General features: G+C 37.9%; 1 protein-coding gene across 1 annotated transcript in view; it reads left to right on the forward strand.

The window, feature by feature from the left end:
• The window catches only part of MALRD1 (MAM and LDL receptor class A domain containing 1), a 772,911-nt gene that overhangs the window by 424,474 nt on the left and 331,236 nt on the right, over positions 1-17,201 (forward strand). Inside the window, 2 exon segments of the mRNA XM_045462674.1 lie at positions 10,961-11,206; positions 13,026-13,183. Coding sequence (XP_045318630.1) covers positions 10,961-11,206; positions 13,026-13,183 — 404 coding nt within the window.

A 17,201-nucleotide genomic window follows, 5' to 3' on the forward strand; every position in this document is an offset into this window, starting at 1 on the left:
CTTCTAGTGAGCCATCTCCTGGGAATCTCTCATTCACTCACTGATACATGCGCCTCCTCCTTGCTTTCTTCAGTTCATTCATTCATTTGTTCCTTCATTCATTTCTTTGTGTACCCAGGAGAATGTATAGTGCACGCTTTCTAAGTACATGGTAGTTTCTATCCCCCATGGGCCCTGTGGACTAGCAGTGGGGATAGTCATTATGCACATAACCATGTAGACAAGTACGATGCTGAATGTTACTAAAGTTGTGTAAAAAAGAGTTACCTGGTATGGTGAGAGACTGTAATGGACGGTGTTGACCAGTCAAGATTTTTGCAGAAAGTAGCTATTGAGCTGAAATCTGCAAGATTTTCAAGGAGAGATTTCTAGAGGCAGGTGGCCCAGCATATGTAAGGTATCTATGGTTGGAGGAGCTATAAGAAGGTTAGTAGGTTTTTGTTGTGAGGAGTTGAGAGGTCCCATGACAGGAGATGAGGCTGGAAACATGAGTAGCACACAGACTCTGAGTTGAATCTGTGTCCATTAGCCCATTAACACATTTGATCTTTATCTTAACTCTGGTAGGAAGCCATTTAACGACTTTCAAGCAGCATAGTGACCCAATTTGCATTTTGAAAACTACTCTGTTTACAATGTAGGATATGAATTTCAGGAAGACTAAAGTGGATGCAGAGCAATCAGTTAGGAAGCCGTTTCATTAGTCAAGGAGAGACATGAGTTTCTCTCTTGAGAAGTGCGTGATTCAGGAAATATTTATGAAGTAAAACAGGATGGTGTTAGTGATTGATTGAATATGAGAAACGAAGTAGAAGCAGGGATTGAGGATGACTAACCCAATTTCTCCTGAATTCTTTTACCACTACCTACCTTCTCTCTTCTACCTGTTGCAGTTCATATTCCACTATAAATTTAGTACAGATCTTAGATATTTCATAGAGTATTTCATTCCTTATATCTACTTTTCTAAACTGGAATTTGGTTCTTCCTTAATTTCGCCATTTCCTCCACAGCCCCCTGGAGTGGAGAGCGTGCAGGCTTCCACTTGGCATAAATCATGGTTTCCCGAAAACTGTCAACATTCTTGTCCCTCAGTCCAGGTTAATCCTCATCAAAGGAGCTTCAGCCTGGTTTGAATTCCCCAACTGTAACCCTACTACTTGAATCCTTCTTTATCCTAGGTAGAGACCCTGGCATGTTGTTTTTAAATAAAACAAACGTTTAATTAAATACACACACATAGTATTGTCAAAGATGGGCTAGATTAAAAAAATTTTTTCTTCTGACTTCCGTTTTTATGTTCTGTTCTGTTTCCAGTGGAACCACTTATTTCCTATGTATCTTTCCAGAAACATTCACTAAATACACCAGCATGTGTGTATCTTGTGGGTGTGTATGTATTCCTCCCTCTCACTTTAAAAATATTGTCATTTATTCTATATACCAAGTAAATTTCATTTGTCTCAAGAGTTTAAAATATTTAAAGAAAAAAAAATGAAATTATACAGTAATCACAAGTACTAGAAAAAATATGAGAGAATTTCATTTACTATTGGATTGTCAAAAAACATAAAAGGAAAGATTGACAAAGTTGACTGCATAAATGTACAAGATATAATTTTCCTGAAGTGTTTTGATCTTGAGATTTATCCCTATCTCGTACTTCTAACTCTAGTTCCGTCTCATGGTAGCAGCTCCATTTAAAATGTACTTAGAGACATAACCATTTCTCTTTAAATATTCAAAGCCTCTATCAGGTATATTGGAAAACAATAAAAGATCATCATAACCACTGGAGAAAGAATTTACTCGACTGTCTTCATGTTATCCCTGGTAGTTGAATTTGAAACTTCAAAAAATAATTATTTTTAATGCTCAAACTCATTACCTTACATTCTTAAATATGATACACTAGAAACCCAGGCACACAAATTGTTCACCACCAAAACATCAGAAATTTCCTCCAAGTCAGAATCATGAAAGAATATAGATTTTTTTTTTAAATAGACCTTTGGATTTCTTGTTTTAGTGCTTTTACAGCAGAGAGTTAGAACTAGTTGAATGTTAGCATGCAATGTTAGCATAATATTTCTTAACTGTTAACTATTAAAACTGGGTAATTAAAAAAACTGAGGAATAAACCATTGTTTCTGGAAATACCTTTTTGAATGACAGGAGTGGCAATGTAGTGTAAATTTTTGCCATGCTGATCAAGACTGTAGAAAGTGTCCTTTGAATATTTGACTTGGAACCTTTTGGAATGAAGATGGAAACTGCAGGAACAGTATTTGAGCCAATTTGCAGTTTGTTTTCAGTCAACGGCTGAGCCCAGGGCTAGTGAACATTGCCTAGGAAACATAGAAACAGAATCCACTGTCCTCTGAACGAGAGCCTCAGCCACATTGCAGTAGTAAGCCAGTTGGAACTGTGGTAGACCTTTCTCCTCAAAGCTTAGGGGCTTCTTTTCTGCCTAGACTTCCTTCTATGTTTTTCTTGTTTTCTTAATGCAGATCACAATTCCTCTCCCTGTTTTCTTTGTCCATTCCTAATAGCTAGGATTATATTTTATGGAATTTCTTTCCACACATTACCTCCTTTTGTGCTAACGTTAAAGTAAATGCCATAGCACCTTCACATTTTCAGGTTTTTGCTGCAAACTACTAAGGGTAAATATATAGGGGCTTCAAAAATAACAAATATGAAGGCCTTTCAAATGGTTCAGGATCTCTCAAAGCAACTGGTCTACCTTTTTTTTTTTCTAACATGCCACAAAAAAAAAAAAAAAAAAAAAAAAAAAAAAAAAAAAAAAAAAGAAGCACCATAAGAGTTTTATATTCTATCCTTATATCTCTTAGAAGGGTTGACTGCTCCACAGAACTCTCTTGCTACATAAGTAGAATTACAAAGTGAGAGCAAGAAAAGCAGCTCCTGGAATCTGGGACCCAGCCTACTACTGTATCATTTAGGCTTCAGTGTTGCTATGAGCTGGTGGTTCTGCTGTTGAACATAAACAGTTTCACAGAGCATCAACGTCGGACAAAGCCACTCTGGAACCATGGATCACAGTAAAAACAAGATCACTTTTGTAATTGTGACTGAGCACAGATGATACACAAACACTGTCCCAGCCACAGAAATGACCAAACATCCCTGTGTCTTGACTCATAGGAGTGTTTCCAACCAATTACAACTTTAGCCTATTCTAGTCTTCCCTTTGTTAGGTAAGAATCTTTAAGGTATCCAATCACATAATTATTTTGCTTCCTGATAGCACCCAATCTGGATCAAAACTCCATTTCCTTCGACCCTCCCCCAAAGTAACCTAGCCAAAGCTCTAATCCCATAAATCATTTTTCATGCCCTCTCACTGAACGGCCCCATGGTTCCCCATGGTAGTTTTTCTCCATCACTGCAACAAATGATAAACCCAACTTTATTCAACTACAGTGTGCCTGGTATTCTTTGGCTGGAAGACAATTAAGAGAGAATGGGGTCAAGATTATGGAGTCCTTGTGGGCCATTTTAAGAACTTTGGCTTTTACTCTGATTGAGATGAGATGACATTAGAAGGTTTTATTTTTTTAACTTTTTAACTTTTATATTTTTATAAAATTTGGGGATAGTTTCCAATTCACGGAAATATTACAATAACTATACAGAACTTATATTTCATACAGATTTGCAGATTATTATCAGTTTGCCCTTTTATTTTATATATAATCTTTCTTTCTTTCCAGTCATCTCAGAGCAAGTTGCAGATATCATCATGCCGTTTTACTTCTAAATAATTCATTGTCTCTTTCCTAAAATAGAGGACATTCACTTACATGTATAATCAATTAACATTGATAAGTGTTATTATTCAATTTATAGGCTTCATTCATAATTTATGAATTTCCCTCAAAATGTCCTTTATGTAATTTTTGTTTTTTGCCTGGTTCAGGATCTCTTCAAGAATCATACACTGCTTTTAGGTTTTAATTATCTTTATATTTCTTTAATATGCAGCAACTATTAAGCCTTTCGTTGTCTTCTTTGACATTGACATGTTTGAAAAGTATACACCTTTTATTTTATAGAGTATCCCTCAGTTGGTGTTTGTTGATTTCTCCTTATATCTAATTTCAGTTCATTCCTTTTTGGTGAAAATACTACATTAATTTGTCACCTTTCCTTGAAAATCCATTAATCGTGTTTCTCTTTTTAATTTATTTTAAGTTTATTTATTTTGAGAGATACAAGGACAGCATGAGTGGGGGAGAAGCAGAAAGAGTGAGAGTGAGAGAGAGAGAGAGAGAGATACAGAGACAGAGACAGAGAGAGAATCCCAAGCAGTCTCCACACCGTCAGCGAAGAGACTGACGCAGGGCTTGAGCTCCTGAAACTGTGAGGTCATGACCTGAGCCAAAACCAAGAGTCGGATGCTTAACCGACTGAGCCACCCAGGTGCCCTGATCATATATTTCTGAATCCATTTCTGAATGATATATCCTGATTCACTGGTCACTTTGTCTATACATAAATCAGTACTACACAGTGTTAATTATTATAGCTTTATACTATTTATTGAAATCAGGTGTTGTATATTTGATAACTTCATAGCTAATCTAGGTGCTTTACCTTTTTGTATATAGTTTAGAATCATTTTGTTAATTTCTACAAAATCCTACTGAAGTTTTGATAGAGGTTATATTGAAGTTATAGGTAAATTTGAGGAGATGTGAGTTCTTAACAATATTAAGGTTTATGATCCATAAACCTGATATATATGTCCATGTAATTAGGGTCTCGTTCCTATCAATATTTTGTAGGAATATGTACAATATTTTGTACATTTGTCAATGTAAAGGCCAGCTATCTATTTTTTTTTTAAATTTATCCCTATAATTTCAGGTTTTAAAATGCTCTTTTAAAGGACTTTTAAAAATTTCAGATTCTGGTTGTTTACTTCTAGCATAAAGAAATGTGATTGATTTTGTATATTGATGACATATAATCTTGCTAAAATTATTTGTTATTACAAGAGCTTTCTGTAGATTTTGTATTATTGTTAGATGAATGTATTAAGCACATTTATGCTTTGCTTTCTTTGCCTGATAATTCCATCATCTTCTTTGTATCTATATTTACTTTTATTGACTAATTTTTTTCCTGGTTATTGATCACATTTCCCTGCTTCACAGCCTAGTAATCTCTAATTTGATGCTGGAATTGTGAATTCTCTGTTGCTAAGTGTTAAGGCTTTGTATATTCCTTTAAAAATAATAGAACTTTGTTTTAGAGGTACTTAAGTACTGTTTGGGTCCTTTGTGATTTATTTAAAACAATTTTTAAAGGCAGGTTTAGAACAGAAGTCAGCATTTATTTTTATTTTTATTTTTTTGAAGTATAAACACACAGTACAATATTAGTTTCAGTTGTGCAACACAGTGATTTATACATTACAAAGTCTATAAAAGTGTAATTAATATACATTACAAAATGTTCACCACAATAACAGTTACCATCTCTCATCATATAAATTTATTATAATATTATTGACTATATTTCCAATGTTGTACTTTTCATCCCTGTGACTTATTTATTTTATAACTGGAAGTTTGGAGGCACCTGGGTGGTTCAGTTAAACATCCGACATCAGCTCAGATCATGATATCATGGTTCGTGAGTTCGAGCCCCGTATTGGGCTCTGTGCTGTCAGTGCAGAGCCTGCTTCGGCTTCTCTGTCTCCTTCTCACTCTGCCCCTCCCCTGCTCTCTCTTTCTCAAAAATAAATAAACATTAAAAAAACCTAAAAAATAATAACTGGAAGTTTGTACCTCTTTATCCCTTTCCTCTTCACAAATTTTTTTTCTCTATTTTTTTTTTTAACTCAGGAAACTTAAGTCTTCTTTTTAAAGTAATCTACTGTAAAAACAAGTTGAGGTTAAAAGAATATGTTCAGAGAGTGAATATGTTCAGCTGTGCAGGCCATATGGTCTTGATTGCAACTACTTAACTGCCATTTTAGTGTGAAAGTAACCATAGATAATGTGTAAACAAGCGGGCATGGCTAAGTCCCAATAAAACATTATTTACTTAAACAGGTGGTAGGCCAGATTTGGTCCCAAGACTGTAGGTTGCCAATCCAATGCATAGTCTAGAGTCTATTTCCTTCAAGAGTTACTTTGCCCCATACTAAAATGTACCCTTCTGGAATTCATACTGAATGCCCTGTGTATTCACCAAGGACTCCACTCACTCTGGTTGGTAGAAACTCAAAGATATGTAGCCCTTTGTGGACTTTGGTAATTTTTTCAGTTTATAGCTCCTAGTTATTATTCTCTTAGTTGTTCTCTGTCTCTCTTTTTGGATTTTATCCTACAAATATAAAAGGTAGAATTCAGACAAAGACTTAAGCGTCTCTTGATCTCCTTTTCTATATAGCTCCCTTTCCTCCCACAACCGAACATTGAAAATTTTAGCTGTCCCAGACTGTATCTCCTCAACTCGGTGTTACTCCATTTTCTGATGGGCTGACCCTTGAGAGTTACAGTCTAGAACATGCTTCCATGCAGAAATCTAGGGGTGATCATAGGATGTGTCTTTTTTCATTTTTCTAAGGGATCACCATCCTGTGTTTCCCGAATCCGATGTTTGAAAATACTTGTTTTATATGTTTTGCCCTAGTTTCTAGTTGTTTATTGCCGAAGGATAATTTCATACTTTCTTACTGTTTCTTACTGTGTATATGCTGGGAGTAGGTCTTATTACTTACTTTGATACTCAATTTGTCTCTGATTTGGCCAGTAAGTTTCTCTAAAACCTGGCTCCTTAAACCTTTCATCATAATGCTGTAATATTTGAGTACTTTGTTATTTTCTGTGACAAAGAATATCTAGGCTCATCTTGAACATTTTTGCTCTTAGCTCCAAATAGACCATTTTCCCAAGGAGACCTGGTTCCTTTTAGTGGGGAATATTAATTAAATAGAGTTTGGGACAGAGGAGTGATATTCAATTATGTTAAAATATCACATGGTTCTTTTTTATTTAATGGACCTTAGGGGTCATGGGTAGGACACAAAGATCAGAAGGGAAAGAATTGTAATAAACTCACATAAAATGTTGGTTGCTTGGACCAAAACAGTAATTGTGAAGGAAGATTGCATATGAGTTATGATATTAAAAATTATGTATATATATATGTGTGTGTATATATATATGCACACACGTATATATGAGTTATATATATATATATATATATATAAGCTATATATATATATAAGCTATATATATATAAGCTATATATACACACACACACACACACACACACAAACATATATATAGCATAACTCATATGCTATGTATGTGTATAAAACTTGGGCCCATCCTCAGTTACAAGGTGGACCTCCATTCAAAATTTGGTGCAGATGTAGGGGTGCCTGGGTGGCTCAGTCAGTTGAGCCTCTGACTTAAGCTCACATCTTGATCTCATGGTTCATGTGAGTTTGAGCCCAGAGTCGGGGTCTGTGCAGACAGCTCAGAGCCTGGAGCCTAGTTCCCATTCTGTGTCTCCCTCTCTCTCTACCCTCCCCTACTCATGCTCGCTCGCTCTCTCTCTCTCTCTCTCTCTCTCACTTTCTCTCTCTCAAAAATAAATAAAATCATTTAAAGAAAATTGATAATGAAATTGGGTTCAGATGTTAAGACTGACAATACTAAAAGGATTGAAAATGTCTATTACATAATTAGGCTTCCTGGGACATTAGAGTAGCTTCAAAGCATGTCTAAAAGTAGTTTTAGAGAGTGAGAAGGGAAAACTGGCGTAGAGTTTCATCGTGGTTGATGGCACTGGGGTGAGAATTTCTGTGCACAGGTAAGGGCATGTAATGATTTGAACCTCCTGCCAATAGGGGGAGCACTGGGGCTACCTTACTATGTTTCAGCAATGACGTCAAACATCAAAAAGTAGAATCAGACTCTACTACACTACTACACAGAGCCCCTTAGAAGATTTGTAGTAACTGTAGTCATAGAATTGCTATAAACCCAGTTGAGGAAGTCTGTTCGCTGGAAAAGTTGGGAGGGGAAGAATCAGAGTTTGCAGTTAACATTGTTAAGCTTCAGATGTCTTTAAGATTTATTTACATTGTAGGTTTTAGGCTTTTATAATTTGTTCTTTTTTATAGAAAGAAAGTGCCCACTAAGAAGGTCTCTACCTAATTGAAATAAGAATATATTTTTACTAAAAATCAAAGTTATACAATTGCATAAAAGCTTTCATATCACAATCACTTAAAGATATACACTCTACCTGTAAGTAGCTGGTTTCTTTGGACGAAACAACAGGCATGGAAAGTAATTTGGAAATAAGTAAATAACATTAACTTATAATTTTCCTTGATATTTAGCAAAAAAAATATTTTATGGGTGGAACACATGATAGCAGTGAAAAGGGCTTTCTTTTCAAAATTTATCTTCTGTAATATTTGAATTATTGTGTTTTTTTAAATTGTGTAGCTATTTATGTTTTAGAAATGTAAAAAATAATCTTAATTTTTATGATTCTATATTGATTGTGTAATATATTGGGGTCTATGGTGTGTTTCCATTTTGAAACATGTTCAAAATATTTTCTTGTTTGTCTTGAAAGAATTAAATTTTAGCTTGATTTGGTCTCTTTGGAGAAAATAATCTTAGAAACCAGTTTTGCTTTTGCTCCCCAAACAAATTGGAATTGACAGAATCAATACAAATGCCAACTCGTGTAAAACTAAATGATCTAGTAATTTTGCAGATTCTCAACAGTCCCCTGAGAAATAATGCATCTGGTAGTCAACACCACCATTTTTGTTCCTTGGTGGTCTTGTCTTGTGATAGTTGACTTGCATCATTGCTCTTCCTTTCAAGTCAATAGATTTAAAAAATAGATCAGAAGACAATAGACCTGTGTCCAAATTGCACCTCTGCTCTTGAAAAATCATCAAGCCATTTAACATCTATAATCCTCATTTATTTTTCAGCTATAAATGAGAGTTAATGTAAGTGATATCCATTTCTGTGTAGCTCAAAAATGCTTTAATGTTATGATTCTGAGTCAAGTTCTGTGATTGAAACATTAAAGGTCTTTTGCTTACCCCCAATCTGCTAAAACTGAGTTGGGAGCCTAAATAAAAATAGCTTAATCCCACGCTGCAAGAAAAGAAAATGTTAGCAATTAACCCAGACAAAAAAGTTTTGTTAAAGGCAGAATGCATGGTTGAAAGTTATTTTCAAAGGCTTTGCAGGTGTAAAGGGCATTTAATTAGGCAATTTTGAAGAAACAACCCAGAAACAGCTTAGCACACAAAATGGCTAGAAGCCTTTGGAATACCATTCTTCTCCCTAGCAGTTTCTACATGGCATCCCATCATCTCCTCCTACCTCTTCCCTCTTAGCCATCTATTTTCTAAAATGTGAGACTGATCCAGGACATAAAATCTTCTTTATGAGATTTTATCAGCAGGAGTTTCCAGCTCCCAGAACACCTTCGAATAAATCCCTGAGTCACCTCCCAGCTCTAATCCACACCAGTCCTCAGCCACCAGACAACACTAGGCCCTGGAAGCTACCATGTAGAAGTGAAGTAGGGAGGCATTATCAGCTTCTCTCCCTAGACAGTGGGGAGGACAGGAAGGAAGAAAATTTCTGATGCCATAGTGTCATAGAGCAGTTGGGACGTGGATATCCCAAGTTGGATCTTTGAACAACCTTTCCTACTGAAATATTGGGACACTGGTGCTTATGCTCTGTTGTAATACTGGAGCAGGGTAATAACAATACCTTGAACGTGCATATTGAACTACTTTGTCATTTCCAGAGCACTGTATTTCACACATTCATTTTTTTTTTTTTAATTAAAAAAAAAATTTTTTTTTCAACGTTTATTTATTTTGGGGACAGAGAGAGACAGAGCATGAACGGGGGAGGGGCAGAGAGAGAGGGAGACACAGAGTCGGAAACAGGCTCCAGGCTCTGAGCCATCAGCCCAGAGCCTGACGCAGGGCTCGAACTCACGGACCGCGAGATCGTGACCTGGCTGAAGTCGGACGCTCAACCGACTGCGCCACCCAGGCGCCCCTCACACATTCATTTATTTGACTAATATTTTCTGATCCTCTACTCATGGCCAGGCACTGTTCCAGGTACTGGGGATATAAACAATAGTCTCTTTAGTTAGTTTACCTTCTGTAAGTTTTACTGTCTTTTTTTTTTCTTTTTTTCTTTTTAGAAAGCTCTTCAAATGTAGGTATGATCCAAGTCTTATAACTGGGAAGTATCAATACCAGAGTTCAAACTCAGATCTTCAAAAACATTGCTTTTTATTTTAAGCTTTCTGGAAAAAAAAAAGTCTTTATTGTTGACATTGCTTTGTAGGGAAATTGCTTCTAAAATTCGAAACAATTGACAGGTATATATGCATTTTGGAGAAAAAAAATCTGTTAGAAAGTTGAATATTACTTATATATTCATACCCTTGCTTCTGAGAAAGTACCATATAAGTATTTGGCTTCTGATAAATATTGAAATGCATGGGTGGTGATGGAATTTACTTCCAAATACACCATAATACATAAGCTCTTAATACCCTAAAGATTTTGTTTCAGGCTAAAAAATGGAAAGCCACACTTTGGCTTTCAGATCTAATATATATTCTTGAACTCAGCTTACAGGAAATGCTCTATTTGAGGAGTCTTGGGGTACTTTCCTCGATCAGTAAAATGATACTTGATTTTTTTTTTCATTTTGAATAATCCTTGTGAGTGATCTATTGGCCGGAACCCTGAGGGAGATTAGAAAAGAGATGGGGGTCAGATAACTCAAACTCTTAAGAATACCATGTTTCGTTATATGTTAAAGTGAATCCATTCTTACTAGCTATTAACCTCAGTGATGTGTTAGTAGTGTCTCCTCATCTTCATTTGTTTTCTGTTTTTTAGGTCCCTGCCCTCATGGCTATCGGGAATGTCAGAATGGCAAATGTTATAAACAAGAGCAAAGCTGTAATTTCGTAGATGACTGTGGAGATTATACTGATGAAGCTGAATGTGGTACTTCCTGTACTTTTGAGGAAGGCTGGTGTGGCTGGCAAAACTCCCTGGCTGAAAACTTTGATTGGGTTTTGGGGGTTGGCTCTCATCAAAGCCTACGACCTCCCAAAGACCACACACTTGGAAACAAATATGGTAGGTTATTAGGCTGTTACAGCAGTCCTAATCATATTCACAGTGAGCATCTCATTGTTTCCCCAACAGCAACTGGAGAGCTCCAGAGAGACTACCATAGTACCATGGCCAGCAAGTCAGGCATTTCACAAATATATTTGTCTCCTGGGACTGCTATAACAAATTACCAGAAATGGAAACAATAGACCTTGTCTCACCCTTCTGGAAGCTAGAAGTCTGAAATCAAGGTCTCAGTAGAATTGGTTTCTTTTGAGGGCTGAGAGAGAGAATCACCTGTACCATGCCTCTCTCCTAGCTTCTGGTAGTCTTGGACATTACTTGGCTTGTAGATGATGTTATGCTGTGTCTTCACACTGTCTTCCCTCTATGCATGTCTGCCTCTATGTCCAAATTTACCCTTTCATTACGACACAATCTTAGTGTGGACTAGGGCCCCCCTGATGACTTCATTTTACTTTGGTCATCCACAAAGGCCCTATATCCAAACAAGGTCACATTCACAGAAACTGGAATTAGGACTTCACCATCTTCGGGGGGACACAATTCAACATATAACAGGGAGCAACCAAATTTTAATATGATTCTGATCATTGTAGATACATGGTAATATTGATAGAGGCACCTTTCCTCAATGACACGTGCTTATAATTAGTATCGCTGAATTCTGCCACTTATTTGATCATTAGCACATCAGGTAGCTCTTCAGATTTTCAAAATTCCCATCTGCATATGGAGAGAATAAAGTTTTCCCTGTGTACCAAACAGGGATTACAGAAGCGAGATGACATGTATGGAGGGAAAGCAATTTGAAAACTAGAAGTGCCATGCAGATGTAACCATAAGATCACATATGTCAGAAGTGTTGGGAATGCCTCATTTTTGCAGTAAGTAGATGAGGTCAAGTCTCAGACTCATTGGTCAAAGGACAGAGGATGTTAGCAGAATGAAGAAAGGACCCTGAATTCCTGGATGCTACAGAATAAGAGAAGAGGTATCTAAGGGTGGAAATTCCACAGGCCTCTGATAAAACAAAGCCATCTAAGCCAAAGTAACCACAACAGAGAAAGGAAGGTCTGAGTCCCATGCAAACACTCAGCTCTACATAGGTAAAATGTTTTGAGTCTTAGATACATAAGTATAATGTACCTTTCATGTTACATATTAAAATTCTCAGCATTTTATTTATATACTCAATAGACGAGTGAAGTTTTGAAAAGTACATCATATTCCTTTATTTATATATATTTTTTTTTAATTTTTTTTTCAACGTTTATTTATTTTTGGGACAGAGAGAGACAGAGCATGAACGGGGGAGGGGCAGAGAGAGAGGGAGACACAGAATCGGAAACAGGCTCCAGGCTCTGAGCCATCAGCCCAGAGCCCGACGCGGGGCTCGAACTCACGGACCGCGAGATCGTGACCTGGCTGAAGTCGGACGCTTAACCGACTGCACCACCCAGGCGCCCCTATTTATATTTCATAGGTAGTATCTTCCCATTGTTTTACAAGAACTCGATAGTTTGAGGAGCCCATTATATGATTTCTATAACTATCTTGTTGATTCAGCGGCACAAATATCCTGTCAGATCGGTTAATTTGCATACTGTGAAGTACTTTGCTAAAAGCACAGACAGTTGGAAATTGTTCTGTCAGTGAGCTAGAAGCAAGGCTATTAGATTTTCTTTCTGTTTCAAATGGAAATGCCTTTGGCAGCTCATATCATATGAAATATAATTAAAACCCCTAACTAAGATGGAAAAGCTAAAATGATCCCCTCGTTGTTATTCCTGTCCCGTGTGAATGCTATCCTTGTTCCTAGGGCACTTCTTGTACCTGGAGGCGACTCCGGTGGGCCTTCAGGGCGAAGAAGCACACCTCAAGAGTGCTGTGTGGAAGGAATCCAGTGCTGTCTGTGCCATAAGCTTCTGGTATTTCATATCTGCAAAAGCTACAGGGTCCATTCAGATTCTCATTAAGGTAGGGTATTCATCTGTGATGCCTCTGAGCTTAGCGAGGCTTCCTACAGGCAGCGCATGGCCAAAGGGACTTTATCATAGTTCTGCTAACTTGGCCAGAGGAAGCTTCCTTTCATCACGGGGAGCTTCCACTTGTGGTTCAAATGCTCGGCGGGGTTTGATAAGCGGGGCACGGGAACTAGCTTTGAGCTCAACATCATACCCTGTGGTTATGACTGAATCCCAGAGTCTCCTCTTATGATAACAGTTAGTCTAAGACTCATGAATTTCTCCTTTCTGTTTAGGCATTTCCATCCCTAGCCTTCTCAGTAAAAGAAAATAGATTATTTGTACATCCGAAAGGAGAGTGACTATCCATTTTAACTCCTGTATGAACGATCATTAAGGGAACTAACATTAGACATTTTGGTTCTAAGCACGCCGTGCAAAGGACTGAACCCACTCAGGAGCATGATCAAGGTGTGATTACATTGAACCGCTTATTAATGATGACACAATAATGCATTTTCTTAGTGAGGATTAATTGGATGTTTCTGTCAGGGCTTTAATTTAGTATAACAAAGTGACAGTGTTCAGGGAGCAAACTAACAAAGTATATATTAATATTAATAAGACTCGGTTCATATACCTTTATTCTGTGGCAAGTTAAAACGGCAGCAAAAAAGGAGATGAGCGTGTGTGCATGTGTGTATGTGTGTATGCGTGTGTATGGCTGATTATGTGTGTGTGTGTGTGTGTGTGTGTGTGTGTGTCCATTTCTAGAATCTAGTTAGAATTCTGAGAAAACTCACTTTAAAAACACACTCTAGAGGCCATTGCTGTTTTATCACACCCGAACTTTGCTGAAGTGCCTTGCACTGATGGAAAATGCCTGACCACAATACCAAAGGGCTCTTACATCTGAATGGCTAATGCCTGCATCGTCCATGTTTTATCTGAAACCTGAGTTAACTTTATAATTTAGGGTTCTCCTATAATCAGAAATGCCTGCCTAATAAAATACATGCAGCAAATACCATAATGATTTCTTCTTATATTTAAATAGGGAAGCTTAAATATAATGCCTAAAGTTCTCACAAGAGTATTTTGCTGGTACTCCTTTGAATGGGATACTTGATGATGTGGTGTCTACCATGTGAAGGACTTTGTACCACTTTGTGGGCTTTGCTTTTATTATTTGCTCCACTCATAGTCACCTTTAATCTCTCTTATATCCTAGTAGCAAATTTTATATTACTGTAAAATGCAAAATTAAACTATTTTGACATATGTCTTGTTATCAAGTTCGGTTGAATGCCTATGGTTCCTCCAATGGAGGAATGTCTTAACGGACATTTAACAGCATTTTAAAGCAACTATCTTCCTACCATATTGAAAACAAACAGTCACACTTGTTTAAAAAAACATGCTTATCCCCATTTAGTGACATTTACTGCAAAAGAGAAATCTTTCATAGCATATATTGATTTTATATTCAGGAATTTTAGGGCAATCATTTTATTTTGGTAATTAATATGATACATATTTTTGATCATCATTACAAAGTACTTCTTAGGCTACTCTCTGTGTGGAACCATGCTGGATTTTAACCTGCTCATTAATTTGAAAGCATCCTGGCCAGATGGCAAACACAATAGGGGCAGGGATTCTGCCTTTTATTTCTTTCTTTCTTTACTTCTCATCTTTTGAAATGGTCTCAATTTATGCATGTGTTGCCTCTGGCTCAGTCTCCCCTGTCTATTCTCAGGAATGCCTCCTTCTGTGTTTCCCTCTTTTGCCTCCACACCAAGCCCAACACAATCTGGTAGATTCAGCCCTTCACAAAACTTTCCTTGGCCACTTTTGCTTGTCATGATTAGTCTTTCTCAGAGTGTCCCTCACAGCTCCAGAAATTCCTATTTCTCACTGGATGTTCAACTGTCTTTCGATAGACAGGTCATTAAATCTTGAGAGCAAGACCTTGAGGTTTTAGTCTTTATGTCCCTCTTATCTCTTCAGAGAAAGGACCGCAGGAAAAAAAGTGGTGGCCCCCTAGAGCCCACTGCCAGTCTCAGGACATCCCTTTTGGGGACAGTTCTTTTGAAAAAATGGCTGATTATGTGTTACATACAAGACAATAAGTCTTGGGAATTGGGGGGGGGTTTCAAGATGGTGGTGTGGAAAAACCCTGCGTTCAACTCCTTCCATGGATAAAACAAACTTATAGCCACATATGTAATAATTTTTCTCTGAAAACAAGCAAACAAACAAAAACCTTGAGAATTAGAAGACTAACACTTTCACAACAAAACACAAAAGAAATACTTTGAGAAATTTAGGAGAGACAGAGACATGGCCTTCCTGAGAACCCACCCCAAATGTAGTGACCCCACAATTGGGAAAGTTCTCCAAATTTGGAATTTTCCCACAAGGAGTAAAGAGATAGTACCCCATATCAGGTACCCTTACCTTGAGGGCAAGCACTGGAAAGATGAACCGCCACACACACAATTCCTGATTTAAAAAAGAAATGGGGATGAAGACCAGAAGAATCATAGAATTCTAGAGGACATATATCCCACTCTTAAAGGGTTCATATGCAAACCCACTCACCTGAGATCTAGCACAAGAGAAACAGATTGAAAAGTACCTTACTGATTTTAAAGGGACTATCAGGTTTTAAAAGTTCTTGCCTTACAGGAAGCAACCTGTAAGGACTTTATCCAGGGATGGAAGTGCTAGTACAAGCCATTTTTGCAACTAAGTTCCTGGTGATGGAGTAAATGGCTGCCATTTTTGGTGCCCTCCCTCTAGCCTGCTAACACATGGAGGGCGTGTTCTGCCCTCCCCACCACATAACCAGGCTGAGAGAGTACCCCAGGTTTCAGCCACCCTGGGCAATACGAGAGCTGCAAAAAGACCATCCTCCCCATGCAGCAGCCGAGGTACAGCTAGATCAGAGGAGTGCTCTGAGCCCTGCCCTCCCTATGCAGAACTGGGATGGGTAAGTGACATAAGCCCTCACCTCCCTGCACAGCAACCATGCCATGTCATAGCCGGCAGGCACACGCAGCCCATACAGCAGATGCCCATTGAGTGGGGCCATGGAGTGGGGAGGTTGTGGGGAGTTTGTGTTTCTGGCTCACACTGTACAATACCTACACAAGACTACTCTTTGAAGACTGAACGGGGAGCCACTGCATCCAATACATACAGAGAAACCGAGAGAGGCAAAAGAGGAGAGAGAGGAATATATCCAAAACCAAACAACAAGGGAAATCCCCACAGAGAGACTTTAATGAAACTGAGATAAGCAACACAATAAAGAATTCATAGTAATGGGTGTAAAGATGCTCACTGATCTTGGGAGGAGAATGGATGAGCACAGCAAGAACTTCAACAAACAGATAGAAAATATAAGAAAATACCAAACAGAAGTTTAAATTTTTTTTTTAACGTTTAGTTATTTTTGAGACAGAGAGAGACCGAGCATGAATGGGGGAGGGACAGAGAGAGAGGGAGACACAGAATTGGAAGCAGGCTCCAGGCTCTGAGCCGTCAGCCCAGAGCCCGACGAGGGGCTCAAACTCACGGACCGCAAGATCGTGACCTGAGCTGAAGTCGACGCTTAACTGACTGAGCCACCCAGGCGCCCCCAAACAGAAGTTTAAAACTGAACTGAGAAATACACTAGAGGGGTTCAACAGCAGAACTGATGGAATAGAAGCATGAATCTGTGAACTGGAAACAAAGCAATGGAAAGCACCCAATCACAGCAGGAAAATAAAGGAAAAAAAAATGATTTTAAAAAGACAGGATGTCCCCTTAAGGGACAGTGTCAAGCAGAATAACATTTTCATTCTAGGAATCCCAGGAGGAAGAGAGAGAAAGAAAGGGCCAGGAAAATTCTTGAGGAAATAATGGCAGAAAACTTTCCTAATTTGGGGAAGGAAACAAATATTCAAGTCCAGAAAGCCCAGAGAGTTCCAAAATAGGATGAACCCAAAGGGAAACACGCCGAGACCATTACAATTAAAATG

Source organism: Leopardus geoffroyi, chromosome B4 (genome assembly GCF_018350155.1).
Source record: "Leopardus geoffroyi isolate Oge1 chromosome B4, O.geoffroyi_Oge1_pat1.0, whole genome shotgun sequence".
In the NCBI taxonomy this organism is placed as follows: Eukaryota; Metazoa; Chordata; class Mammalia; order Carnivora; family Felidae; genus Leopardus; species Leopardus geoffroyi.